Below are 27,895 nucleotides of genomic sequence, written 5' to 3'. Positions count from 1 at the left end.
CCAGCTGGGTGAAGGCTGGCCTGAACGGTCTGGGCCAAGCCCGATTTAGGGAATGCCTCCTTCAGTGGTATAACCAGGACAAAGAATTCATGCAGATGTTGTTGATTCTGCAGCCCAGCTCTCTTCCTTTGAGCAAGCCCCTTGAGCACCCCATCATTGGCCAAGCCTCTTCTTTCAAGTAACAGAAGCTGGAGGCAGACAATAGGCTTTTTATTCCTTGGTGGTTGAAGGTAACTTTGAGATTCCTGCTTATGGAATCTATGCTTCTCCCACTTTTGCCTTTAGGTGGGCTTCCCAAACTTGGGTTTCCAGCTGTTCTTGGACTACAACTCCCATCATCCCTAGCTAGCAGGACCAGTGGTCAGGGATGATGGGAACTGTAGTCCCCCCAAAAAAGCTGGAGACCCAAGTTTGGGAAACCCTGCTCTAGGCTTGTCAGGTTTTTGTACTTTTTCAAAGCCTGAAAAAGCTGTCTGACTGAGCAGAAGAGACAGTTCCATCAAAGGAGAGAGAGAGAGAGAGAGAGAGAGAGAGAGAGAGAGAGCGCACGCACACACACACGCACACACACAGGGTGGAGAACTTGTGGTCCTCCAGGTGTTGTTTTGGACTACAACTCCTATCATCTCTGGCTGTTGGCCATGTCGGTTGGGGCTGATAGGAATTACAGCCTGACAATATATGGAGGGCCACATTTTCCCCATTCCTGGTACACACATACAGAGTGAAGTCTCTTTCAAACCACTGTCAAGCTTTTAAAGAATGATTGCCTGTCCTCAAGTCAATATGAAGTAATATTACATAATTGAGAAAAGTGCCTTTGAGCCACTGCAACCCGCTTCCCACAACGTTAGTATTAAAGAGCTGAACATCTCTCCAGGGCACATGTCAGGGCTCCCATACATGACTTCTCTTTCTAAAAATAAGATAAGCACTGCCTTCGGACTTTAGGTGTGTTCACACATTACATTCGGCGTACAAACTGAGTACAGTGGTACCTCGGGTTACAAACACTTCGGGTTACAAACTCTGCTAACCCGGAAGTAGTACCTTGGGTTGCGAACTTTGCCCCAGGATGAGAATGGAAATCGCGGCCGATGGCGTGGCGGCAGCGGGAGGCCCCATTAGCGAAAGCACGCCTCTAGTTAAGAACAGTTTCAGGTTAAGAACAGACCTCTGGAACGAATTAAGTTCTTAACCCGAGGTACCACTGTATATGGGTACACAAATAGCTGAGCTATATGCTCATACAGTTAGTCACATAACAGTGTTCAATGTTCAATGCATGTACCGCCTGTGTACCCAATAGCAGAGCTATACAAAGCAGGCACCCTACTTTCCCACAAACACCTGCACAAGTGCACAGGCAGTTTGTGCCTGTGTTCAGTACAACTTGCAAACAAGCCTTCTTCCTCATGAAGGTAGAGACAACTTGTACACAGGTACAAGCTAACCTGTGAACACCCGTCAAAGCCCATTGCAACACTAGTTGTTGTTGTTCAGTCGTTCAGTCGTGTCCGACTCTTCGTGACCCCATGGACCAGAGCACGCCAGGCACGCCTATCCTTCACTAGACAAGGTGCCAAATCACTAGACATGATGCCCAACCCTGTAGTTTCACTGTGGGCCTCTTTCCATAGGAAGATCAGAGGCAGAAGGCAAAAAAAACCCTCTTGCTTTGTGTTTCCCTGTTGCAAGGTGAGAATCAGGGCTGTTGTTGTTATGCCACCGACCAAGTGGAAGGAACTCCTTGTCTAGGGAGGTTTGCTTGTGTGTGCGTGTGCACTTCTGTCTCTGAGGGCCTTCTGAACGCTGGCTAAATCTCCTTTGTTTACCCTGGGCCTTCAGTATCTCTGCTTTGTCGTGATGTTGTGCTCCAGGCCTGGCACCATCATGCAGGACCCTTGGGCAGCCACCAGGACCCCCAGCATCCTGCAGGGCCCACTGCTGAAACCCACCCTAGATCCTCTTTTAAAAAGGCACTCTCAGCACTGCCCCCTGGCTGCAGTTGTAATTTCCCACAATGCCTTGGGAGGGTGTTGCACCAGAGGCATTGTGGGAAATTAAAACGGCATTTGCCCCGTACCTTTTATGATATGTGGTGGGAGTGTAAGAAGGTGAGAAACTTCTGGGATATGATATATAATGAAATGAGGAAAATGTTGAAATATACATTTGTTAAAAAAAACCAGAAGCTTTCTTATTAGGTATTATAGGTACAGATATTAAAAAAACAAGATACTAAACTTTTCTAATACGCAGTGACTGCGGCAAGTATATTGATAGCACAAAAGTGGAAACAAGAAGAAATACCGACAAATGAAGAGTGGATAGTGAAACTATCGGAGTATGCGGAACTGGATAAAATGACGGGAAGAATCTGAGAACAGCGGGACCAGAAATTCATCATAGACTGGACTAAATTTAAGAACTATTTGAAAGATAATGATACTCAACTGAATATGTTGATAGGATTACAAGAAGCTTTGTAGATAAAATGAAGGAATATTGTTGTAATTATGAACTTTAGTGATTAATTTGAATATGATAGTTTAAGCAATGATAGATTAAAGAAGTATAGATTAAAGAGATAGAAGTAGGATAACCATGTGGAGGGTTTGAGGGAAGTCATGGCTACGAAAGCCAAAATGTGAAAAGTATGGAAGTTAATGTGAGAATTTTTCTTTTTCTTTTGTAATGTTTGCATATAAAATTAATAAAAAATGATATTAAAAAATAAAATAAAATGACATTTGCCCCACTCTGATTGGAATACTGCAACTGCCATGCATACACCACCGCCACCCACTGCCTGAGAATCCCACCTGGGCACCACCAACATGGCAAAATGCACATGGGGGAGGTCTTTGCTAAGGGCCACCAAGCTGCTGTTCCTTGACGTAGTGTCCTCAATATGCAGGGTGGGTGCTGCAAAGTACAAGAGGACAGCTCCATGCTGCAAAGAGCTTACAAGCGAAAAAACGGAGGCTGCAACAGAGGAAGGGCTATGGTTTTATTGCAACGGCCATTCGCCCTGTTAGAGACAGGCTTTATCGCTGTTAAAATTTTCAGCAGAGATGTTGCAAAGTCACTTTGATTTGTAGCAGATGTGGTGCTACAAACAGGCAAAGGTGGAGCAGAGAATAAGACTTCCAACACTGTTCAGGGGTAGCAAATTTGACCCATGGAACACAATCGCATGGGAAGTTCTCTTGCACCACTGGCAGGTTCCCTCCTGGGGAAATATGCAATTTGGGTGGGGACCTCATGGTAGAGCTACCCTTAAGTTCTCCTTCCTGACGATTCCCTTTTCAATCTCCAAAACCAGACACTGTGTGCTCACTCCCCACCCCTCCTCCTAACACAAATCACTCTGGATCTGAAGGCTGATGATGTACTTTGCTTCCCAGAGACTCGGCAACCGCTAGGACCAAAGACACACCTGTCCCCTGAGGTGCTGATGGTGGGAAGAGATCTGCCCTAAGCTGACTTGATCCCTGTCAGAAGCCTTGAAGAGAAATCGGGATAATGAGTGAACTCGTGTTATTGCATGTGGGGTGGGGGGAGTTCTGGCGGAGATCCTTTCCCTTTCCCCCCCTCCCTCCCTGAACATGAGGGTTAAATGTTAAGGCTATGAGGCAAAATTTGCCAAAGGGGAAGCTGCCATGCTTAGTCAGGCAAATGTGCATCTATTTTAAATAACGTATAGTTTGCATCTGGAACAGGAGATTATACAAATAACCGAGGCACCTTCCCTACAGAAAATGGGAGTTTTGCTCAGCTGCAACCCTCTCCGTTTCTGAGAACTCACCAGGCACTGCTCACTTGTTTCGATGCATAGTTTATTGGGCATCAAAAGGGGCTAGAAACTTGCTTTTTTGAAGAAGCAAAACCAAACCGTATGGTATGATTGCAGATGCATGGAATACACACACACACAAACACACACAGCCTTGTCCAAGAGAGTACAGCAGGAGAGTTGGGAGATAAAGAGGGTGAGGTGGAGGGAGACAAATTGTGGGAGGGGGCCATGGCTGAGTCAGCTGAGGATGGGCAAGACCATAAAAAGCATCTCTAGTAAAAGATAAAAACTAGGTGGAGGGATGTGCCTAAGTCTCCTCACCCACACCCTTGGATTATTTTTTATTTTTATTTTATTTTTTTGCACTGCTGCCAGAACTGTAACATTTTCCTGAGACTGCCACAGGCCTGTATTTCCTGGGGTGCTCTTGAGAAAGGAAGGCTTATCAGCCCCTGCATGGCGCAATCTATTTTTGCTTCCTTCGCTGCATGGCTTTCCTGATCCTTGCACAAGGAATTGCCAGTGGAGGATACTGAATTGGCAGCACATCCTGCCTTCCGACCGGCTCTCCCTGACTGCTTGATTAGATGCTTTGCAGAGTGTTGATCAGGATGTTACCACCTTGCTCCTTGGCATGGCCCCAAAGCAGACAGATGGCCCTCGGTGGAGAAGGTGCCAAATTGGACATTTGGGCTACGGATTTCCATCTAGCAAGGTCAAAGTGTTACCCCTCAAATGGCACCCAAGTATGTGTCCTCGGAGAGGGCCAAGAACCGTGGAAAAGCTATGAAGCCCAACCCTAATGCATAAGGTCCCCATGTCCCCTTCCCTCTGGATCAATCCTGGCCATGCTGCGCATATTGCCTACGAAGCAAATATCTCCAGGTGATCTGAATCAAGATGAGGTGGTGTCCTCAAGCGGTGGATCTGGGACAGCATTCAGGGCAACCGAGTAGGAAACAGGCATATATGACCCGTGGTGATCAATCCACCAGAAGTATTCTTGCACAAGCAGCACTAGAATGAATAGGAGCCAAACAAGGACATGGTGGGCAGTCCTGCACAGTTCATTTCAATGAAGCTTCTGCAGAAGATCTTGCCTGTAGATTTTGTGGTGGGTGTGTGAGAGCGGGGGGGGGGGGGAAGAGACTTTAATTTTCTGCATCAGACATTAAAATGCCTTGAAGCAGCTCAGAGCTGGAAAGTGTCTGGAACCAGTGGCACATAAATGCTTAATGCTGTTATGGCGTTAATGGAAGAAATACAGTCCTGCTACTATCACACCAGGGCTTAATTTGAGCAGGACACAGCTCTCCGTCCCGTTTCCTATACTGGTATTCAGCTTTGGGACATGGTGTATATATATATATATATATATATATATATATATATATATATATATATATACTGCCAACTCATATAACATATGAAAAAGCAGTGTACAAAATTAGGTGCAAGTATAATAAAACATAAGATAGCCGAATAACAATACAAAATAGTCGTGAAAATGACTGGCTCGCCTTGAAAAACTTTAACAACAGAATAGGTCTGTCAAAAACGAGGGTGCCTGGTGCACCTCTGCTGGAACGCCATTCCACAGAATGGGACCAGTAAAACAAAATGCCCAACTTCTAGCTGAAGCCAGTCAGGCCTCTGTATGACGGGGAACAGCTAGCAGTGCTCCTCCAGATGATCTAATACAGGGTTTCCTAAACTTGGGTCACCAGAAGTTTTTGGACTACAATTCCTATCAACCTTGACCACTGGTCCTGCTAGCTAGGGACGATGGGAATTGTAGTCCAGCAACAGCTGGGGACCCAAGTTTGAGGAAACCCCGATCAAGCTGTGATATAAGGGCTCAGGCAGTCCTCAAGGTAACCTGGACCCAAGTTGTTCAGGGCTTTCAGCCCCCAACATCAGCCTAGCCGTGGCCTATCAAAATAAGGGTTGACGTGCCTCTGCACATACGCAGAGTGCTTTGTCCTCCTTGCTGAACATCCAAGCTTTACAACCGAGAGCTGGGGTGGGTGAGTATGACTTACAAGCATCACTGAGCCTTGATCTCTTTTCCATTATGAACCAGAATTGCCTTTGGAGACAACGGGATAATGGCCCAGTTGACCAAGACTTCAGTTTGTGGCCTCCCCCCCCTCCCATCGCTGGCTTGAAAGCTTTCTCATCCCCCCTACCCCAACCCAATTGTTTAACTCTCGGTCACCTCAGGTCACTGCTTGGATTAACTTGGGAGGGGCTTGTGTGTGTGTGTGAAAAATAGTTTGCATCTGTAGCTAAGTCCAGTTTTTGGCTTCTAGGATGCAGGATTAGGGGGCTGCTTAGAAGGGCTGTGTATTAAAATGTGCACTCTCCGCGGTTCTGAGCAGCTCTCCCTCTAGCCTGAGAGGCTGGCCGGCTGGCTGGTTGGAACCACATCCTGTAAGCTGCCCACCCTGAGAGGACACAAATGAACTTTCAGATGGAGCATCAGGAGAAGAGAAGCTCAGGAGAGGCACCTCCCACCAGCCTGGAAGTATGATTTGGGAGCAGTCCAAAAGTTGTTTTACCAGCACAGATCTATTCAAATACTTACGCAGGCTGCCTTTTCAGCTCAGATTTTACTAGGAAGCTCTGATTTTACTAAGGGACTGGGAAGGGCAAATGCAGGAGAAGCCAAATTCAGTCTTGTCGGTTAGTAAGGGGAGGAAATGCATGAGATATTAGAACTTCATAAAATCAAGCCCCTCTACAGCAGTGGCAGGAAACCTATGGTGCTTTGGAGTTTGTTGATCTCCAACTCCCATCAGCCCCAGCCAGGATAGGCAATGGTCAGGGATGATGGGTGTTTGAGTTCAGCCATATCTGAAGGCAACAGTTTCCCCAACGCTGCATAAAGTAATTATTTCATACTGGAAGGTTGTGGGAGACCAGCAGCAAAGGTCCGAATAAATGTGCATATACACACACACACACACACACACACACACACACACATTTGCTTTTGATTTAATTTTCAAAACAACAAACAATAAATTAAACAGAAACAACAGCAAACCTAAAAATAAAACAAAAATCAGAGTGTCTGCAAGACACCACAAAAATCTAAGATATGCATGCAAAATACTATCAATAATGTAATCGACGCTACTCCTGTGCCAGTTAATTTGAAAGCAAAGATGTAGACTAGGCACTGCTAAATTAAGGCTGTAAAGTTCCATTAATGGAGCCAGCAGGCTCATTAGTCATTAATTTTCTTCCCTTTTTTTTTGCTTGTATTGCATATCTCATTGGCAGCAGGTCTATAAGCAGTCACAGCTCAGGATTTCCCCAAAGTGTGGGGTTTTGACCCTGTTGAGGTTGCTGAAAAGGGCTACTGAGAAGGAGGAGTGGGCATATGAGTTTGCATGTGCTTGGGGTCCAGTTAACAGCAGGCTGCAGATTAAGGATTGAGAAAAACGGGGAGAAGGAGGCTGGAGAAACAGGTTGGGTGGGCTTAGAACAGATTAAGATAACTCTTTTTCAGCCCAAGGTCTGCGTTCTTTGGGGGCTTTCTTTGGGGGGCTGCACGTCAGTGCAAGGCCAATACACAGACACCCACCTGCATACACGCACTCATACATACCAGCACATCACACTTCCATTCTTACGCATAACAGCCACTTGTTTTCTCTCTTCATTTTAGATGCTAGGGGTCCACCCACAATGAAATGTTCTTTGCCAGCTGAATTTACTTTTTATACTTGTACACCACACCTCCTTCAAAGAGCTTTTGGTGCATACTCCTGTGGATTCTGTTGCCTTTCCCGTTCAGAGTGAAGAACAGTTTTGTGGAACTCAGAAGCTTGCCTACACTCACACCGACCTAGGTATCTTCCAGTATAGCATTTCCTCCGCCTCCTTTGCACTAGGACTCACATGCCTGCTTGCTACCATCAGCCGAACTCCATCAGAAAGACAGAGCCCTGTTCAGAATGGGGCTCAGAGATGCAGGCAAGCCAGTCTGCCTCCAAAACACACAGGGACAGACGTGAGGACATGAGGTTGCTGCGATGGGGATAATCCACCTTCAGCCATTCATGTGGGAGGCAAGGAAGGATGTGAATTGAAAATCCAAAGCAATTGAGCCAAAGGATGAATGAGCTTTGCAAGCGATGGAGAATTGTGGCTCTGTAGATTTGATGTTAATCTCCCAGTTAAAAACCTCGTGGAACATGCTGCAGCCAAGCATGATCCATGAGAGGGTTCCCCGATTACAGCTGAAGAGGGAACTCCGGAGTGACTTCCTGCATCTTCTGCTGTAACCACTGAGCAGCACAGCTTGCACAAGCTGGTGACGGAAACTGAGAGTCCTGCTTCCCAGCTCCCCTTGTGGTATGCCAATATTTATTTTATTTTATGTATTTATTGCATTTATAGTCCAACTTTTTCTTCAGGAAGCTTAATAGTGATTTACATTGTTTCCCCCTCAATTAATCCCTGCAACAACCCTGTAATGTAGGTTAGGCTGAGAGGTAACGACTGGCCACCCATGGTCACCCAGGAATCAAACCCTGGTCTCTCAGGTCCTAGTCCAACACACCATTGCACCACCACTGGTTCTCAGACACCAGACCCCTCCTGGAAGAGGAAGGAACCCAAGAGTCCTGGCTCCCACAACATGCTTGCTTCCAAAATTGGATAACCCTACCACACTCCTCCCCGTCTAAGCTTAGATGTGTGGGGGACTGGCTGCTGTGACTTCATTACATCCTGTACATGCTCAGGGGTGCTCTTGATGATTGCTTTTTGTGCTTGGCGTGAAGTTAGCCAAGAGGACGTGTGACGATGTAAGATAGATAGGTGCCTCTGAGCACTTGCAGAGTGCTTTCTCTCACAGCTGAGCAATCACCACAAAAAGCCCACAATTCTGAGATTTGGGCATAAGGGGCTTCAAGACCGAAAAAGGGGTGCAATTTCAAAAGGAGCGTGAGCCTTGTGTCTTCACAGCTTTGAAGCGGATTCCCTGCCTCCAATATAACCAGCTGCTTCTAGCAAGCGCCTATCTAGTAAGGAGAGCTGGACAGCCACTGATTTGGCTCTTTTTCCTTGCGCCACAAGGGCGTCAGAAGCAGCCGTGGTATAAGCCCCCTAGGAGGAGTTCAGGAGCTGTCCGAAGTGCTGATCTAGCGTCCTGCCTACCGAGAGCAACGCGGAATTCCTTGACGTGTGGAGCGCTTAAAACAACAACGACCCGGATAACTAAGGGGCTCGCAAACGAGATTCCTAAATCCACAACAGGGCTTAAAAAAGAAAAAAGAAATAGGCCAGCCAAAATGTTACAAAATGGTATGCAAGCTTTCCAGTTTTCCAGAAGGCTTCATCGGACTAGATGGTAAACAAAACTGGGAGGAGGGGCGGGGGGAATTGGCTGATATTGGAGACTCGCTTAAATCTCAGAGAAGCGCGTGTCCTCAGGCTCAGGAGAACGATATTGGGTTTAATCCGTTTTAAATTCCCGGGAACATGGGTTGAGATGGGCGTACAAGGAAAGGGCGTTCCCTTCTTTTCCTTCCCCCTTCCTCAAGCGTTCAGCAAAAACTTATATTTTCAGGTATTGTGCGCCAGCTCGCTGTGGCTCCCCTGGGAATAAGGGGAGCGCTGCCAGGTGCGCGGGGGGGGGGGGCGCTCATTACGAAAGCTTCCCCCGGACATCCCCAAAGGAAAATGCTAAATTAGTTTTCATTGATCTTTCTGGAAGCATTTAAATCCTCCCCCCCCCCCACGACCGGAATCCTCTTAAAGAGAAAATCCTCGAGCCACAATATGGCATTTTAGTTGTTGTTTGTGGGTTGTTGTTTTTTTAAATACACACACAAACGATTACTACACCTTCCGTCCCCACCCATGTATCCTTTTCCCTCCCGCAGGGATAAGCAGGTAGTGAGAGTGAGAGAGTGAAAGCGAGTGTGGCGCGTGTGTCTAAGAGAGGGAGGGGGGGGAGAGAGATGAGCCCAGTTTAATTGGCACCGACACCCCCAGCCGTAGTGCAGTTAGGTAATTTTAGATTCCGGGCTTAATGGTCTTATCCAACTGCCCCTCTTTAGACGGTAATCCAAGCCGTGCTGCGTTGGGGGGCCACCCCAACCTCATTCTGCTGAGTGAGGCTCTGGACGTCTGCCTTACAAGTCCTGCCCTGACGGCACCACTGCGTCTCCAGCCCCGGAAACTAGGCTGAATGTCTAAGGTGATCCCGGTGGGGGGGTGTCCCTTCTCTAACTCTACAATTCTATAATAAAATAAATCAGGAACCGACAGTCAGATAGGGCGCTTCGAGCGCGGGAAGAATGCATTTCAGATTGCGCCGAGAGCACGCAGCCTCCTTCAATCCGCAAACTTTTCTCTGGGATTGAGAAGGAGGACTTTCCCATCCTCTGGCTCGCTCGCTCTTCCCTTTTCGGTCTCGCCTGGAAAGTGCCATAGAATCGTAGAGCTGGAGGAGAACCCAAGGATCATTTAGTCCAACCCCCTGTAATGCAGGGAATCACAGCTAAAGAATCCCTGACAGATGCCCCCAGCCTTTTCTCCCTTTTAACTACCTAGCTGGGTGTGGGGTTTTATCTCACGGGTGAAGGTGAAAAAGAACTCTGCATGTGGGCAGAGAGTCACAGCTTGCTGCAGCAAGCACGCCTTCCTTCTGACCTAGTCTAGCTTCTTTTCTAAAACGAGAAATGCTGGGGCTCCTTCCTCGCACACAGGAGGGTGGGCACACTGTGGTTGTTTGGTAATGGTAAAGGGGGAAATGCTCTTTGCACATGCTCAGGGTTGCTCCTCCTTATGGTTCCATAGGCTTAGTTCGCCTGGCATCCCAGAGAGCTTCTGACTGGGTCTGGGTTAGTCCTGGAGCAAACAGTGATGCAGTTAGGTAGTGAATTTAAAACTCTAGACTTAAAGGCATCGCGATGCCACTCACTTTGAATGGTAATCCAGTCTAAAGAGTGCGGTCCTTCCGCTCATTGCGCTGAATGGGGGCCCCCCGATTTCCACTCCTTCTGCACCACTGCAGACACGATGCTCACGGGGTGACCCACCCCGGGCCAGTTACACGGACACGTTCAGCTCAACCTAACTCACAGGGTTGTTGTGAAGATACTATGGAAAGGCCATTTGCATCACCCTCAGCTCTTTGGAAGAATGATGGAGCTCAAATGTAATAAACGAATAAATGTGTTCAAGTCGAAATCGGGACGTGCCCAGGGACGGGCTCACCAAAGTTGAACAGGGATCGCGCAGCTATTGCTCAGTGGGCTTCGCGAAAGAAAACTGCCTTGCCTACCCCCCCCTCGTCGGATGCCCTTAAAAACACCCCAAATTCCACATCCATCGCTTCACTTTGCCTCTAGGAGATAGGGAAAGGAAAGGTTTTCCTATCCACACGAATAGAGAGGCACCGTGTCGAAAAAGTTTCCGAAAAGTAGCAATGCATGCAACTCATGCTCCCTTATGTACAGCCCTGACTTCCTCCTCGCTGTTGTGGTCTCACCATCAATATAAATAGTGTCGTCGTCGTCGTCCCCACACCCGCAAAAGCAACCAAGACAGGCGCCTGCCGCGAGGAGCTTCCAATCTAAATGCAGATATCTCAGAGGAGAAAATGAAGGAAGGAGAAAAAGGAGGGGGGAAGAAAACTTCTAATCCCAGACGCGTGAGGAGTCTCCCTAAGGGTGAGAAAGGGAGAGAAAACCCCTTTCGCACATGCTCAGAGGAACTCTTCTCTAGGTATCCCTAGTACGGCATGTTGCGGAGCCCAGTGAGGCATGCCCAAGACTGAGCACTTGCGGACAGGCGACTCTTCCCCCGGCTGCCTAGCCTACAGACACCCTTGGTGAAGCTGTTCCGCCGCACCCGGTCTCTTTTCACACGTGCACACAGGAAAGTCTGCTAACTCTCCTAAGGAAACCTGCGAGGGCTGAACAAGACCGGAGTTGGTGGCGCAGCTAAACATCAGAAGATGGGGAGAGGGGGTGGGCAGCAGCAGAAGAGACCCAAACAGTGGATTCCCTTTAAATAATAAAGTGGGGGGAGGTCTCAGTCCATGGGCGATCGGGAAACGAGAGAGATCAACCCACCCAGCCCGATCTTCTCGATCTCCAGTGGGTGCTGTCTGTGCAGAGACAAAGAGCGTCTCTCTTTGTTAACTCTGGAGATACAAGGGGGGGGGGGGCTCGAGAGACCCAACACAAAGCGGGCTTGGGGCAGGGGGTTGGGGGGAGAGAGGCAGGCAGGGAAGGTGCGGGGTGGTTTTCGTTACTGTCCAGGGACTTGGGGCAGATAATACTGACTCTGTAGCCCACCTCCAACCCGGATTTAGGGACCGTGGGGCAGAAAGAGAAACAAGGCAGAAGGAAAGGGCGAGCCAGCGCCCAAGGCGACCCCTTTCTCTGACGCCCCAAGAATCAAGCGCCCATCCCTGGGACGTCAGGGCGCCTCCATCCTCGGGGGCAAAGAACTTTTAGGTGGAAGGAGAGGAGAAGAGAAGTGGGGGGCTGTTGGTGAGGAGAGAGGGTGGAGGAGAGGCTGGCACGACCCCCCCCCAAAAAAACCACACACACAACATACCCCGTTCAGTCCCACGGACCGGGCGTGGATTCATGTCCACGGGACTCTTCCCCCCGCGGTGTCCCCGAGGCCACTTACGTGTCCCATCGAACCTGTTGGCGATGTTGTCCAGGAAGGTGTTCTGCGGCGCCAGCAAGCCTTTCATCACCGGCATGGCGGCGGCACCATGGGAGCCCCCCCGCTGCCCCCGCGGGGAGGGTGCGCGTGTGAAGGTGGCGGCGGAGCGGGCGCGGGGCGCCTAGGCGTATCCTCCTCCGGCTCCGGCTCCGGCTCCGCCGCCGTCACCGCCGCGCGGCTCAGGCAGGGCGCTGCTGCGCGGCATCCCGGCCGGGGCTGGCGGCGCAAGGCGAGGCGAGGCAGCTGCCCGAGCCTCCCTCGCTGTCTCCCTCCCTCTCTCCCGGCTGTCAGCTCCCTCCTGCTAATCCCAGCCGTACAATTAGCGCCGAGCGGCGCTGGGGAGAGGGGAGAGGAGGGATCCGGAGGGATCCCGCCCAGATCGCAGACGCGCGCGCACGCGCGCGCACACACACAATTGGCGCCTAACAAGCCCCAGCCTTATCCGAACGGGCACAATCCGAGGCCTAGTGTGAGGGACGCGTGAAAAAGCTGATAGGAGACTCTTAAACTTCTGTACTCCACAGACACACACAAATGTGAGCTCTCCCTCCCTCTTCCAACTTGAATAAAATATTGGAGAGGGGGCAGGTAAGCCCCACCTCATATAATTGATCACAAGACAAAGTGCACGCAACTATTTGAATGGCAATGCCTATGAACATGGGGGGGGGACTCCCTCAAATATTTTGTGGGGGGAACGAAGGCACCTAGGTTTCTAGGAGTTGGCTGCTATGCCTAGGACAATTCAGGAAAGCAAAATGATGCATACATAAAACTATAGCAAACAGAAAAAATGTACTTTTTTTTTTTAAAAAAAAATCCTTTTTAATGGCTGGGAGAATTCAAATAATGTCTTTGCCTGGGGCTGAAAGAGTACAGGTGTTGGCTCCAGGTGGGTCTCTCTGGGGAAGGAATGTCGCCACTGGGGAGCCATGGCTTAGAGAAGAAGTTTCTCCCTCCTTTTGTTGAGGCTGCACCTTAGGCAGGTTGGTGTGCGAGCAGGTGCTCCTTCTGGTACTTTAGTCCTAAGCCCTTCCTAACCGAGTGGAGTCAGCCGATCAGCAAATGGCTTATATCCATAGCTGTCAAGTCTCCCTTTTTTTGCAGGAAACTCCCTTATTCCAAGCTGTTTCCCGCTGCTATCCCTGATTTTTTATATCCCTTAAATTTCCCTTATTTCAAAGGGAATATTCCTCTCCCCAGGCACGTCTCTACCCTGTGGCACCAGTGGCATGGGGAACCAGGGTCGGGCAGCAAGCTGAGTGTCCGGGAAGGAGAGTTGGATTCCGGGGAGAGCAGAGCTGCTCCCCCTCTGCAACCCTAGAGTGCCGCTGAGGGAGGAGGAGGAGCCGGAGGAGGAGGAGAGTCCACCACCCACCCACCTCCCTGCCCGCGCAGCTGGAGAACCATGCTAGGGAAAGAGGCCACACTTCCCAAACTTCCTGCCCCACGTTCCCCAACATCTGGCTGCAAAGCGTGCGCCAAGTGTGAGGAGCGAGGAGAGAGCCGGGTCAGAGACCCTTAAAAGTTCTCCTGGATCTGAAAGCGAGCTATAGTGCAGCACAGGAGAAAAACACTGAGAGGTGGGCTCCGTGGGTTGCCCGTGAAGCCGCCTGGACCTTTAACTACCACCCTACCCCACCCCCGCGCACCTCTTTCTTGCTCCATCACCCCCCATCATCTTCTCAGGGACAGCAAGAGCTGCGTGGCTTATCCGGGGAAGGAGGGGGGGCAAAGCAGGCAGAGACAGGAGGAGACGGCGAGGGAGACTTTTTTTTGATGGGGGTGACGTAGAGAGCTTTCTCTCCTTCCTCCGGTGGGTCTCTAACCCCCCCCCCAACCCTAGATTTGTTCCTGGTGAGTTCTGGCACCTCTTTCTCTAGAAAAATAGCACTGGGAGGACATTAAGCATCATATTGTTTGGTCTACGTAGTAGGCAGAAGACCAGAGGCCTGCCTAAAAAGGAGTGGTGAGGGACTTTGTTGTCCCAGAGTGTTTGCAACTCAATGTTCTTCTCTGAGGGGTTGTCCACACTGGAGTTTAATGGGAATTTAAAGTTGCTTATGTCTCTGTTTATTTAGCAATGCCCTCATGATGCCCTTCCCCACTCAGCCCCTAGCTCACACATTCAGGTCCAGCAACTATTAGACTCAGGGCTATTAAGTGGGGCCCAATTTGAAGCAGTGGGGCGTAACTTGATTTTATTTTTTTTATAGCGCCTCAGTTCACACCCAAAGTCTGCAAAATCTTATAGATATAAATAAAATCCATCTAGATTGCTTATTGGAAATCAGTTTTGTCACCTCTTCCCACCAAACCCTGAGACAATTAGCCCAGCCACCTTTTATTCACAGTCGCATAAGCACTACACTACAGCATGGCCTGCACCCAATGTTGTTTTTGTACAATCTTGTTTGTCCTCAGTAACAAAAATTATATTATCAACGTATACAAGCAAAAAAGTTGTTTTCCTTCATTTGCAAGGAATCATACAAAACAAAGTGGCACTAATAAAGAAACGTTCCAGTGTGGCAACAGAAAGCAAACTAAAAATGCTTTTGCAGTTGATCAAAACTATCCAGCAATATCAAGTTATAGGAAAACTGGTGCTATTAACAGTAATCCATCTGGTTGGTTAATTGGTTTGGCAACTTCTAGGCACATGATGTGTGATGCTAATTATTTCCCCCAAGAGTTAAATGATAACTGAACAAAGGCAGCTACCGGAGAGCTATGAGATTCAGGTGAGGGTGAGGGTCAGATGACTTGTCAATCCCAGCAGGTATATGAGAGGACAAGCTATGAGATTCAGGTGAGGGTGAGGGTCAGAGGACTTGTCAATCCCAGCAGGTATATAAGAGGACGACCCGGCCTGCCCAGGCCAAGCCCATCTCTTTCTATTCCCGTACGTCGTTGCCCACGGAGCACAACTATGCTCAAATTGACAAAGAGGCACGTGCCGTTCCCTCTGATGCAGATCTGATATATATATATTGGGGGTGGGGGGGTTTGCACATGTGCCCATCAAGCTGTGTGTGGGAAGTATCCCTCCGTGTGTGGTGCTGTCAGGAGGGGGTATATTTAGGTGTGATGTTCTATCCATGGATGCAGCTTGCAGAGGTTAAATCTGAGAGGGCGAGGGAGCATGGGTCCACTGTGGGGAGCGGAGTGCATTTCTTGCGCATGGGTTGCCTGCCTGCCTGCAGAAGGGATTTGTGCTGCGGAGCTATGTTGTGGAAAATGCCTATGTGGTTGTGTTGACAGGTGTGCAAAGCAGGGGTGCAGAAGCTAAAGGTATCTGTCTATATGGCCTTTCCAAAGGCCAGGTTGTGCAGTCAGCTGGGGCCTGTAAAAAGCCAGGCCGGGAGCCACCTTAAGTTGAGGCTGCATACGCCTTGTGGTGCATGTGATTCAGATTCTATTCAGATTCTATTCAGTTGAACCTCTGATTACAAAGTTGAATTTTTTTTTAGCAATGCCCCCCCTAGTGAGCCTTCTTTTGTTTACTTCTTTTTATTTTGAGGCGGTGCACACCTATGTTTGTGGAACTGCAAACCTTTCCAGTCATGTGTTATACTCCATGTGATCCCTTATTTTCAAATCCGAAACTTGACAGCTATCCTTATATCACCATAAAATCTGTCCACCTTTAATGTGCTATCAGACTCTTGGATAGGGGTTTTCACGCAGAAGCTGGAGGGTCACTTCTCAGGGATGCTGTAGCAGCAGATTTCCCTGAACAAGGGGCTGAAATGTGTGTCCTTTAAAGCACCTTTCCGCTGTTGAGTCTATGATTTTGCTGCAACAGAGGTTGCCAGCGCTCTGGATCTTTGCAATTGTAGTCATGTTCTTGTATACCTGCTAAACTGAAAGGATACTTGCCCTCTCCTTTCCGTTTGTCTCCTTCCCAGTAGCAGGGATTGGGAACCTACCAGCTTCTGGATGCCACTGGACTACAACTCCTGTTATCCCTGTCCATTGCCCAAGCTGGCTGGGGCTGATCCAAGTCAAGAGTCCAACAACCTCCCCACCCTGAAAAGCTGCCTTTTTCCTCCCTCCCCTGAAGAACTGCCTTTCTCAAACACGGGTGAGGGGCTACAGTTAAGAAGAGTGTGCCTTTGGCCACATGCAGAATTCAGAGGGCACTCTGAGCCAGGGCTTAATTCTGAACCTGTTTCAAATGCCCAACCTTACATGCTGAAGAGTGACCCCATTACACTACCTTTGTGTACAGCATTTGGTCAAAGGAGAGTCCCCAATTTTTTATATTAATTGGTTCAGAAGGCAAAATCGAGGTGAAAATTGGCAATGAGGTGGAGTTGGACCTAAACAGATTAATAAGCCCAAGAAGAATCAGTGTTTAGCTTGATATATGGCCGCCCTAGCTATTTTTTCTTGTTGGGATTCAGCCCCAAATTCTGTAATGCATATGAAAGTATGTCTGGACGCAAACAAATTCCTTTCTTTTGCTGCAGCCTTTTATTTTGTTGTCTTGATTATTTATTTGTGTTTTATCTTGTATTTAATTCTGTGAACCACCTTGAGATCTTTTGATGAAGGGCAGAATATACATTTAATAAACAATATTAATCATAATAATTCCTGGCCCTCATAAAGGGGAACTTGCTTTAATGAAGCTGAGATTTGTGCAGCAGCTGTTCCAGGATCAAAGGAATGGCTTTCAAGTAGTGTTGAACTCCAGTGTTTAACTCTTGTTAAAACGATCAACTTCTTAATTAGCAACATTGAGGACAGGGGAGGTGTTTTGGAGGAAGACAGAGAAGAATTTCAGGTGTCTTGATTGAGATTCACACAGAGCTTAATTTGTGTCAGGGCTCAGCTCGGTAATGTGTGGAAAAATAAAGAAGAGACTATCTCTGAGCATGTGCAAAGCTTTGCTTGTAATGGGGGGAGGCAGAGAAAGAGAATAATTCCAGGTGGGGCAATTTAGATTCACCCAGAACTTAATTTGTGTCAGGGCTCAGTCGTGCAATGTGTGAAGCAGTAAAGAACAGAGTACCGCTGAGCACATGCAAAGTGTCCTCCCCTTACTGCTAAACACAAAGAGCCCCTAAAAGGTAGGGGGTCACAAGTTCCAGAGGTCAGGCTGTGTACAAACAAAGAGCGCCTAACCTTTCCTTTTTTGAGAGATGAAGTCCTAACACAACACACAAAAGAATCGCCCAAACAAAGAGATTTGTTGCAGCCAGAGCTGCCAGCTTTCTTTGCCAACACTGCCCCCTGGCTGCCGACCAATGCCAAGCCAGTGAATTTGCCCAAGCAGCGTGGACACAGGGCCAGAAAGTGATGGACGGATAGAAGCATCTGTTTAATAGATAGGTTATCTGAGATGAGGTTATGTTCCTGGCCCGTTAGGGCAGAGCGGCCTATTATGGAGCACCAAAGGTGATTAAAGTAGTACTTGCTAAGAAAATGACATTGGCTTTAAACAAAACAAAACAAAAAAAACCTTTGGCAAGTGCTTCTTGTTCCACTCTGGGAGGGGGGACAAAATGGCCCCTGCCTCCCCCCAGCTGTAGAGCGGCCGAGGGTGCATGGTCGCTGCACATGTGCAGTCCGTACAGGCTGCGCCGCCCCGGGTGCCGGAGAGGGTTCCTCTGCCACTGGTGATGGAAGAACTCTTATGGTCCTAGGCAGGTTCCCAGCAGCCAAGGAAATAAGCAGTTAGAAGAGGAACTGTCCCAATTTGCCCCCCCCCAGAACTGCCTCTGACTATAGACTTTAATAAAGGGGTAGGCAAGTACAGGTCTTGAGATCGAATCTGGCTGGAAAAGTCGCCTCAAGTAATTTACTCCTGAGCTCGTTTAAATCACAGCTTTCCTGCCACTTTCCCTTCAGTTTGAAGCCTTGCACACTCCTCAAAGCACACTCAGCTTCTCACAGCCCTCGCGTGCTATGAAAGAAGGCTTTTAAAATAAGGGATTTAAAAGTCCAGATTGCCGTTCTGGCTCTCGAGTGAAGCAAACACTGTTGCCCGAGTCCAGAATGTCGCCCCAGTCCCTGACCTGCAGCCAACTTTTTGTGATAGCTCCTTAGCTACCATTCCAGGAGGCTACGTGATATGGTTTGAGACCCCCTACCCCTAATTCAGACGCCCTCATAGCGCCCCTTGCCCGAACCTCTCCAGTTGTGTCTCTGTGCCTGGCTGAGGAGGGCGGCCCAGTGGTCTCCAGCTGTGCATGGCCTTGTTTATTCATGTCGTCTTATCCCAGCAACGGGGAACCTGTGGCCTTCCATTTGCTGTTCAGATCCCATCAGCCCCAGCCAGCATGACCAATGTTCAGGCATGATGGGAATTGTAGTCTAACATATGGGGACAGGGCTTAGCTTCCCTGTTCTTGGTCTATTCAGATCCACCCATGTTTGATGCTTGAATTATTATTAGGTATTAGAGAGTCTCGTGACCCTCTTTACTTTTTTGGTGATGACTCCTCTTAGGTTTTTAGAAGATGGGGAGTGGGGCTAAATTGACTAAAATTGAGAGGAGTCAGGGCTGGGGCTTGTGGGTTTAGTGAAGAGCCCCCCTAGACGCATGGCAACCCTTTAGTCATTTGGTAAAATGCAGTTCCAGCCCCCAGACCATTGTCTAGATAGGCAATAATGCTCTAGCTCAGGAGAATACAGGCCTGCCCCAAATTAGATGAGGTATATATACATGCTACTACTTTCCCCTTCTGTTGTGCCATGATAATCTTTGTAACTTGTCCAGATGAAGGTCATCAGGTCCTAGGTCCTATAGGAAGGTGATGCCTTAAATCAGGAGTGAGGAAACTTTGATCCTCCGGATGTTGCTGAACTCCAACTCCCATCAGCCCCAGCAAGCATGGCCAATGGCCAGGGATGATGGGCATTTTAGTTCAGCAACATCCAGAGGGCCATAGGCTACACACACCTGCCTCATACAGAGTCAGGCTATTTGTCTCTCTAGCCCAGGGATGCCAGGGACTAAACCTGAGACCTTCTGCAAGCAAAGCAGATGTTCTACCACTGAGATGAGCCACACATCATTTTTCTCTCACACAGGAAGGCAAAGGAATCACCAGCACTTTCTCTGCCAGTGTGAGCAGCCAACAGCAGCTTTGCAAACCGAGATGCTGATGAGGTGCCTGATAAGAGGAGAGCTCTGGCAAGTACCTTTGATGCTGTTCACATTTGGGAAGGGAGAGTTCAAAGCATACAGTACTTTGCATGTCTGATCTCAGGTGGAAATCAGTTGGCGAGCAGAGTCCTTTGATAATAACAAACAATATGATTCAGCATGGAGGTAGCTCTTCAAAATGTTCAAAGCATTTCATAGGTATTATCTTGCAGCAATCATTACAACAACCCTGCAAGGTGGGTCAGGGTTATTATAAACAATGCAGATTGGGGAGGTTGGGGGGGGGAACAATGAGGCTTCTCTAGGATGAGCTAGTGAGTTTTTGACAGGCAAGGTTTCAGTCACAGCTTTTCAGATTTATAGCTCTGCTGTGAGGAACCTTTGGCAACCACGTTACAGAACTACAACTCTCATCATTCCCAGCAAGCATGACCAGTGGCCAGGGATGACAGGAGTTGGGAGTTCAGCAACATCTGGAGGGCCACATTCAGCTCAACCCCCGCCCCTGTCCTGAATGTTTCCTACTCCTGGACTAGATAGATGCTCAGTTTGATCTGAAAAGGGCATCCTTCCGTTCTTCACGCCGGCAACATCTCTCTCACACGGAAACCGACAGAGCGGCTACGAACACGATAGCTGGCTTTATTTGGAACAGAACACAAGAGCGTGAGGTTGACAGAAGTTTGAAAAGAGCTATTTACACAAGGGGAAGGACCGCACTACTGCCACCTGCGGGACAGCGCCTAGCAGCTGCCTGGCATTAGAGGACAGGTGACAGTGGCGATGACAGAAAGCAGAAGGTGCTCAGGTTGTTTCTTGCAATTTCACCCCCCTGCTGAGACATACGTGCAACCTTAGTAAATGGTATCTGAAGCACCCATCTTTGGGCCGGGTGGCAAGTCCCTCTCAAGGGGTGCTAGGCAGCCCACGGCTGGATCAGGCCCCACAGAGTATGGTGCTGGTGTTAGTTGGGTGCTGCCAGGCACATCCTCTGCCTTTCCCAGCCACGACCCGCTTGCTCGTTTGCCCATGGTGAGGATCCCGGCGGCCTGGTTTTCCGAACTGTGCAGGAGTTGATAGAGCCGGCTCTGGAAGGCCTTGGTGGCCGTGGCGCTGCTCCGCTTGCCAAGGGTGAGGATGCCGGCGGCATGGTTGCCCGTGCCATGCAGCAGCTTAAAGAGGTGGCACGGGCAGCTCTTTTGACGGCAGCAGTCTGGCACGGCTTGCTTGGTCACGGCGGAGGAGCAGAGCAAGGAGAAGAGGAGCAGCAAGGTGGCTCTCTGGACCTGGAGGGGTATAAAGCTGAGTCAGCAATTTTCAGCATGAGAGGAAGATTTGAACCTCCAGGATAAACTTAACAGCAGCCGCAGCAAGGCAGGCTCTAACATTAGGCCGAGTGAGGCAGCAGCCTTGAGCAGCAGATTTTGGCATGCCGTGAAAAGGCAGCAAATTGTTAGCAACTTCATGCATCATAATTATAATTAATTATTATATTTTTATTGCCAGGGGCAAGGAAGAAGAAGTGCTTGTAGGATTTTTCTGCCTCAGGTGTCAAAATAACTTGGGTGGTCTCCGGTACAGCTTTGCGAAATGTCTTGAGCCAGTCATGCCCCCTTCCCAGAAGGCAGCTTAATCACCAAACCAGAACTATGAGGTGGGTAGGAATAGCCAAATAAGTTTAAATTATACTTTGGCTTTTTTAAAAAAAAAAAAAAACCCATGCATTGGAATTTGCCACATTTTTATTAGGGTTCTCCTAATTAAACTTTTTTCTGGTCTGTGACGATCGAGAGTTTTAGAATAACAGTGCTATATCTTTTGGGAGGTTAACATGACTGTAAACGTGTATAAAAAATAGCAACCCTATCCTCTTAATGAAATTAAATACATTTTAAAATGTCAGAAATGAGGGTACCCCCCCCAAAAAAATCCACCTTACTGCAAACATGTATGAAAGTTTCTTTAACTTTCTTTAAATCCCCTGTCTCAGCTGCACTTCTATAAGTTCATTGGTAGAGCATCAACTTTGCACCCTAAAGTCCCCAGGTTCAATACCCAGCACCATCCCATCTTAAATCCTGGAGAGCTGCTGCTGCCAGTCAGTGAGGACAGTACTGAACTAGGTGGCCCAATGGTCTGACTTGGTACAAGTCAGCTTCCTAAACCATATCCTCCAACATGCTGAATCCCAAAACTGAGACATGTGTCTTCCTGTCTGTGCTCCTGCACAAATCACATGACCCATGTGAAATCACAGAGCCCAAAGACACTTTTTCGGGGGGGGCACCCTCATGGTGCCCAAAACCATGCATTTTAGGGCGCTGCGTGAGATTACTGCCCTGAAAAAAGTGCAGGATGGATTAACGATTAATGGGAAGACGTAGGAACATCCCCACACAGAAACAAATCAGGATGAATGCTCATTGTCATATAACCACCCCACAGACACATCAGAACAAAGCTAAATGAAGACCAGGCATAGTTTAATCTCTCTGCAAGCTTTGGGCAAGCAAATCAGAGCAAACTCTGAATAAAAAGGCCCAGAGAAGCCCTCTGAAATATGGATTTGGTAGTCACTGGACAAGGGGATCCTGTACTGAAGAGAAAGACATCACTTGAACTAAAGCTGAACAAGGCTTTTGGCATTTCAAAACAGAACAAGATTTCAGAGCGGCTTTAGAACTAGGGGAAATTAAGAGGCACTCTGCTTTTCTTGAGGACTCATCCCTCTGAGATGATGCTCTAAATATTCAAATACCCTCAAAGCGGGAGGGGGGGGGGCTGAATAGAAGCTGGTAACAAAACATAAAAATGAATGAATGCAAATCAGAAAGTCCAACAAGGGTCACAGAAAATATTATACACATGCGGCATTTAAAAAGGGAATCAATATATAAGGTTTAGATTCTAATGCGAAAAGCCTGAAAGCAAAGATTAGGTGAATTAGCACCAAGTTATCTTCTCAGTAGATTCTACTGCATGCACTGAGCCATCAACTGGGATAACTTTCATAGGCAGCTACAAATTAACATCTGAGGGCCAAACTAAGTGAAAACGTGTCTTTGCATTTAATGGTCGGGGTGGTTGCTGATGCTGTTTTCAAATGCAAATAGTATCATCTTGGTGCCAATGGGAGAGTTCCTCCCAATGCAAATACAAGCTTCAGAGCAGGGATTTTTTTGCCTTGCACTAAAAGAGAATGCAGATATAATGAGCATATCAGGATCCCGGTCTACCAAGCGGAATCAGTAGACTGCAATTACCCCTCCATATCATGTGTTACAGAGAGGGCAAGGCAAGTCGTGCTTGCAGGTAGGAGTAGTAGTGCTCTGTTCGTAAAAGAGGGCACAGAGTCCAATAAACCAGAAATCTTTTAAGGAAACAAACCTCTTCAGAGAGTCAGTCTCTGCAGAAATAACAAGCAAACATAAGCAGTAGAGTGGTGGGGATGCTATTATAATCCTCCCTCCTGTCTGGATGCAAACTCTTGATGGTGATCTTTGAGATGCAGAAAGACAGCAAGGAGGCAGCCAGAGATGAAAACGTTGTCATAATGGGTCACTTCAATTATCCAAAGTTTGTCTGGGGAAACATACATTTAGCAAAGAGGCAACAGATCGAGCAGTGGAGGCAGGACTTATTAGGGCAAATGGGGCACTGCCCCACCAGCCTCAGTCTGCCCTCATCCAGTACCCACCTGCCTGCCTTCTTACCAGGGGGTAGCACTGCCCTGACATCTCCTCCCCCCCCCCTTTAGTCTCAGTGTTGCCTTTGTAGAAATCAGCTGGGAAGAAGAGGATGGGGATAAAACTAAAAGGAGCTGATTGTGACTGCCCTTGGCTCTGGCTCCCCCTATTGTCGGCCTCCCTATCTTGCACCCTACCAGCCCCACGGGCCACCAGCCACTTGAATCGACGTGAGAGCTCTGATGCAGTTACGTTGGTAGCCTATCATATTTTTACTCATAAATCGTATTGAAATATTTTTTTTCTTTATTGCATTTATATCCACCTTTTCCTCCATGGTTCATCTTCCTCTCTTCATTTAATCCTCACAACGACCCTGTGAGGTAGGTTAGGCTGAGAGGCAGTGACTAGGCCCAAGGTCACCCAGTGGGCTTCATGGCCAAGTGGGGATTTGAACCTTGGTCTTCCAGGTCCTGGTCCAACCCTCTGACCACTACGCTGCACTGACCTTCGCCCACTCAGTGAAAAAAATGAACAATTATAAGTGGGTTATATATTATTTAAGTAACTAAGTACAGTGAGGGGGTAAAGTATTTGATCCCCTGCTAAATTTGCCTGTTTGCCCTCTGACAAAGAAATGACCAGTCCATAATTTTAATGGTAGGTTTATTGCAGCTGCGAGAGACAGAATAACAACAGAAAAAACCCCAGAAACCCAAAAGACAAAAGTCAGAGATTGATGTGCATTATAATGAGTGAAATAAGTATTTGATCCCCTATCAATCAGCCAGATGTCAGGCTACCTAGTATCTTCACTGTATGTAACAACCTGAGATTAGAAGCACCTGCTCTAAGGGAGAGGTCTTACCTGTAATCCCAGCTCATTACAGAACCTGTACAAAAGACATCTGTTGACAGAAGCAATCAATCCAGCAGATTCCAAAGTAGCCACCATGACCAAGACCAAAGAGTTGTCCAAGGATGTCAGGGACAAGATTGCAGGCCTGCACAAGGCTGGACTGGGCCACAAGACTATTGCCAAGCAGCTTGGTGAGAAGGTGACAACAGTTGGTGCAATAATTCGCAAATGGAAGAAACATAAAATAATTGTCAACCTCCCTCAGTCTGGGGCTCCATGCAAGATCTCATTTTGTAGAGTTGCAATGATCAGGAGAACAGTGATGAAGCAGCCCAGAACTACACGGGGGGAACTTGTCAATGATCTCAGGGCAGCTGGGACCAGTCACCATGAAAACAGTTGGTAACACACCACGCCGTGAAGGACTGAGATCTTGCAGAGCCTGCAAGGTCCCCTTGCTCAAGACAGCACATGTACAGGCCTGTCTGCAGTTTGCATTGCACATCTGAATGACCCAGAGAACTGGTTGAAAGTGTTTGTGGTCAGATGAGACCAAAATCAAGCTATTTGGCATCAACTCAACTCGCCATGTTTGGAGGAGGAGGAATGCTGCCTATGACCCCAAGAACACCATCCCCACCGTAAAACATGGAGGAGGGACATATTATGTTTTGGGGGTGTTTTTCTGCTAAGGGGACAGAACACCTTCACCGCATCGAAGGGATGATGGATGGGACCATGTATCATCAAATCTTGAGTGAGCACCTCCTTCCCTCAGCCAGGGCATTGAAAATGGGTTGAGGATGGGTATTCCAGCATGACAGTGACCCAAAACACACGGCCAAGGCAACAAAGGAGTGACTCAAGAAGCAGCAGCACATTAAGGTCCTGGAGTTGCCTAGCCAGTCTCCAGACCTTAATCCCATCGAAAATCTGTGGAGGGAGCTGAAGGTTTGAGTAGCTACACATCAACCTCGAAATCTTACTGACTTGGAGAAGATCTGCAAATGGGAGTGGGACAAAATACCTCCTTGAGATGTGTGCAAACCTGGTGGCCACCTACAAGAAACGTCTGACCTCTGTAATTGCCAACAAGAGTTTTGCCGCCAAGTCCTAAGTCATCTTTTGCAAAGGGATCAAATATTTATTTCACTCATTATAATGCACATCAATCTCTGACTTTTGTCTTCTGGGTTTCTGAGGGTTTTCCTGTTGTTATTCTGTCTCTCACAGCTACAATAAACCTACCATTAAAATTATGGACTGGTCATTTCTTCGTCAGTGGGCAAACGGGCAAATTTAGCAGGGGATCAAATAATTTCCCCCCTCACTGTATGTCATCGCTTTCAGCCGCAGTGTTCCCCACGTACAAATTACGAATATTTTTAAATCAGATCATTGGGCAGCCCTGCTGTCCAATTTTAAACGTTGGTTTTGAGAGCATTGTAACATAATGTCACTGCTGACTGCTGAGCCAGGTCAAAGGTCCAGCATCCTGTTCTCACAATTGCCAACCAAGTACTTAGGGGAAGTCCGAAAGCAGTGCCTGAGCTCAACCGCACTCCCCCCCCCCCAATTCCCAGGAAATGGCATTCGGAGTCATATTGCCTCTGGCAGTGTAGGTGGACTGATCTTAAGTCAGGGGTCAGCAAACTTTTTCAGCAGGAGGCCGGTCCATTGTCCTTCAGACCTTGGGGGGGGGCATGTCTTAAGTCATTCAGGGCCAAGCTAAACATGATGTCCAATGTGTCTTTGAATTTATCAACGTCATGCAGGTTTTTTAATGCAAATTGCATCAGCTGCCCGAGAAAATAATTATTGGGATTTCAGCAGGCATATCAAGAGAATGCAGCCCTCCCTTGCCCCTTTGCAGATCAGAGGAAAATGCCTCCTCTGAAGGTTGGATTTGCATTGAAAATGTGTGTGCGCGTGCGTGCGTGCACACACACACACAGCCAGCCGTGTGCACACAGCAATAGAGGATTTATCCCTTCCTCAGGACAACCAGAGGGAGGAAAGGGTTAAATCCAATAAATCGACAGGGCTTACCTATGAACAAGCACAGATTTGGTCTCACTGTAACCTGTTTGGGGCTTGTTAATACTAAATAAACCAACTGCAGACAAACATACGATAAAATTACAGACAGTGTGAGAAAGTGTCCATTATCCCTTCCACACAATATGAAAACACAAGCTCACCTAGTAAATCTGATTGGCAGCCATTCGGGAAAGATGAAATGAAACAAATCACACAGAACGATGTGTAAGCCACTGATGGAATTTTATCACCAAAAGGGGTTCTTTTTAAACCGAACTTGGGACCTTTTGCATGACAAAATATATGCTACAGCTAGCTCCCCCCCCCTCTCCCCATGGACGAGAGGTCTGTCAACAGCTCTCATGCTCAGAACCAGTAAACGTCACTGAATCAGATGCTGACGACAGTCAACAGAGCTTTTGTCTTCATGACCATTTGTGAACTTCATACTGTAGGTGCATTGTATCAGCCGCTGTTGAGAGATGAAGTGCTCGACCAGTGGACCAGTGATTCTTATTTACAGCACATCCTTGTTCTCTCACACCTGTTCCACTCAAGCACACTGGTTTCCACTTTGTTGCTTTACTTCCATCCCACTACCCCTGCTGCTTCCGCTCTCTACACCCAGGGCATTTCCCCCTTCTCTGTCCCATAGTGCAAGCTACCAGAGACCACCACCCTCCACCTCACAAAGTCCTTCCTGAAATCATCCAAACTTCCCCTGACTTTTTTTTTTTAACTCCACTACCACTTCTAACTTGTCCCTTTTACCCATTTTCCTAACCTGGACCTCCTCTCCATCCCGTCCCTTTAAACTAGTCTGAAGCCCTCTGGGAAAAGTAGCATTGTTTTTCTTTCATTTTCCATGCAGCTCCTAATACTCTGCAACAGCAGAAGTAGAAAATCATGAGGAGGAAACCTCACATTGGTGACAAGATGGTGTCTTCTATTGCATCATTAGCTTGATGGAAGCTTTTAGGCTCCACAGCACTCTTCCGTGATACTCGCGTTTGAAATTGAGTCCTCTATTTTTAACCGGTTTTGTAAATCTATCTATATAACAATGTTTTATTGACCATTGCCACTGGCTTCCTTCTAAGAGCATTTCCTAGCTTCACCCCAGATTCACGTCATCTTCCAAGGCTTGGACCAACTAGAGAGGAACATGACACCCCAGATCTGCATCTCCAGCTCAACATTATGCCACCCCCACCCCCAGGTTTTCCCATCTAGAGAGAGGGATAGGGAAGTTACCTTAATCTTCCGGCTCTCCATAATCTTGGTTGTCTTCAAGGCGACAAGTGGGCTTGTCATGACCTTCCAAGGGTGGTGCTGTAAGGAAAAACTGGAGGAAGCGGTCAATTTATAGGGCCACGTTCTACGTAGACACTAGGTACCTCACTTGCTCCCATGAAACGTGACACAGACACACACATCCTCTCCAATGGCGATGCCAAAAATAACCATCTCCCCACCGAACCCTCAGAGACGATCAGAAAAGAGAGGAAGGATCCTTTTGTACCCCGTCTCTTGGAGACCGGCCAAGACATCCACCCGCCTTTGTCGTTTTCCCTCCGGTAATGAACCCACGGCCGTCTGAGGAACCGGACAGCCGCTTATGAGCCACAAAAGCAGCCGACGGCTAGGCCGAGATAATGAGAGGAGCCGCACTTGTTAGCACG

General features: G+C 48.0%; 2 protein-coding genes across 2 annotated transcripts in view; both read right to left on the bottom strand.

Annotated features, from left to right (window-relative positions):
* Positions 1–12,638, bottom strand: part of KCNH4 (potassium voltage-gated channel subfamily H member 4) — a 50,680-nt gene extending 38,042 nt beyond the window's left edge. Inside the window, exon 1 of the mRNA XM_033169903.1 lies at positions 12,470–12,638. Coding sequence (XP_033025794.1) covers positions 12,470–12,545 — 76 coding nt within the window. The 5' untranslated portion in view covers positions 12,546–12,638. The remainder of the gene's footprint in view (positions 1–12,469) is intronic.
* A 7,713-nt stretch (positions 12,639–20,351) lies between these two features.
* Positions 20,352–27,528, bottom strand: HCRT (hypocretin neuropeptide precursor). Its single transcript, XM_033171035.1, has 2 exons — positions 27,468–27,528; positions 20,352–20,914 (listed from the first exon to the last, which is right to left on the bottom strand). Exons 1-2 carry the CDS (start codon positions 27,525–27,527, stop codon positions 20,483–20,485), a joined length of 492 nt encoding a protein of 163 aa, XP_033026926.1. The 5' UTR covers position 27,528; the 3' UTR covers positions 20,352–20,482.
* Positions 27,529–27,895: the final 367 nt, after the last annotated feature.

The sequence above is a fragment of the Lacerta agilis genome, chromosome 14, assembly GCF_009819535.1.
Source record: "Lacerta agilis isolate rLacAgi1 chromosome 14, rLacAgi1.pri, whole genome shotgun sequence".
Taxonomy (NCBI): domain Eukaryota; kingdom Metazoa; phylum Chordata; class Lepidosauria; order Squamata; family Lacertidae; genus Lacerta; species Lacerta agilis.
Note: the sequence above shows the minus strand (reverse complement) of the source record. Positions and strands in the feature narration are given on the sequence as shown.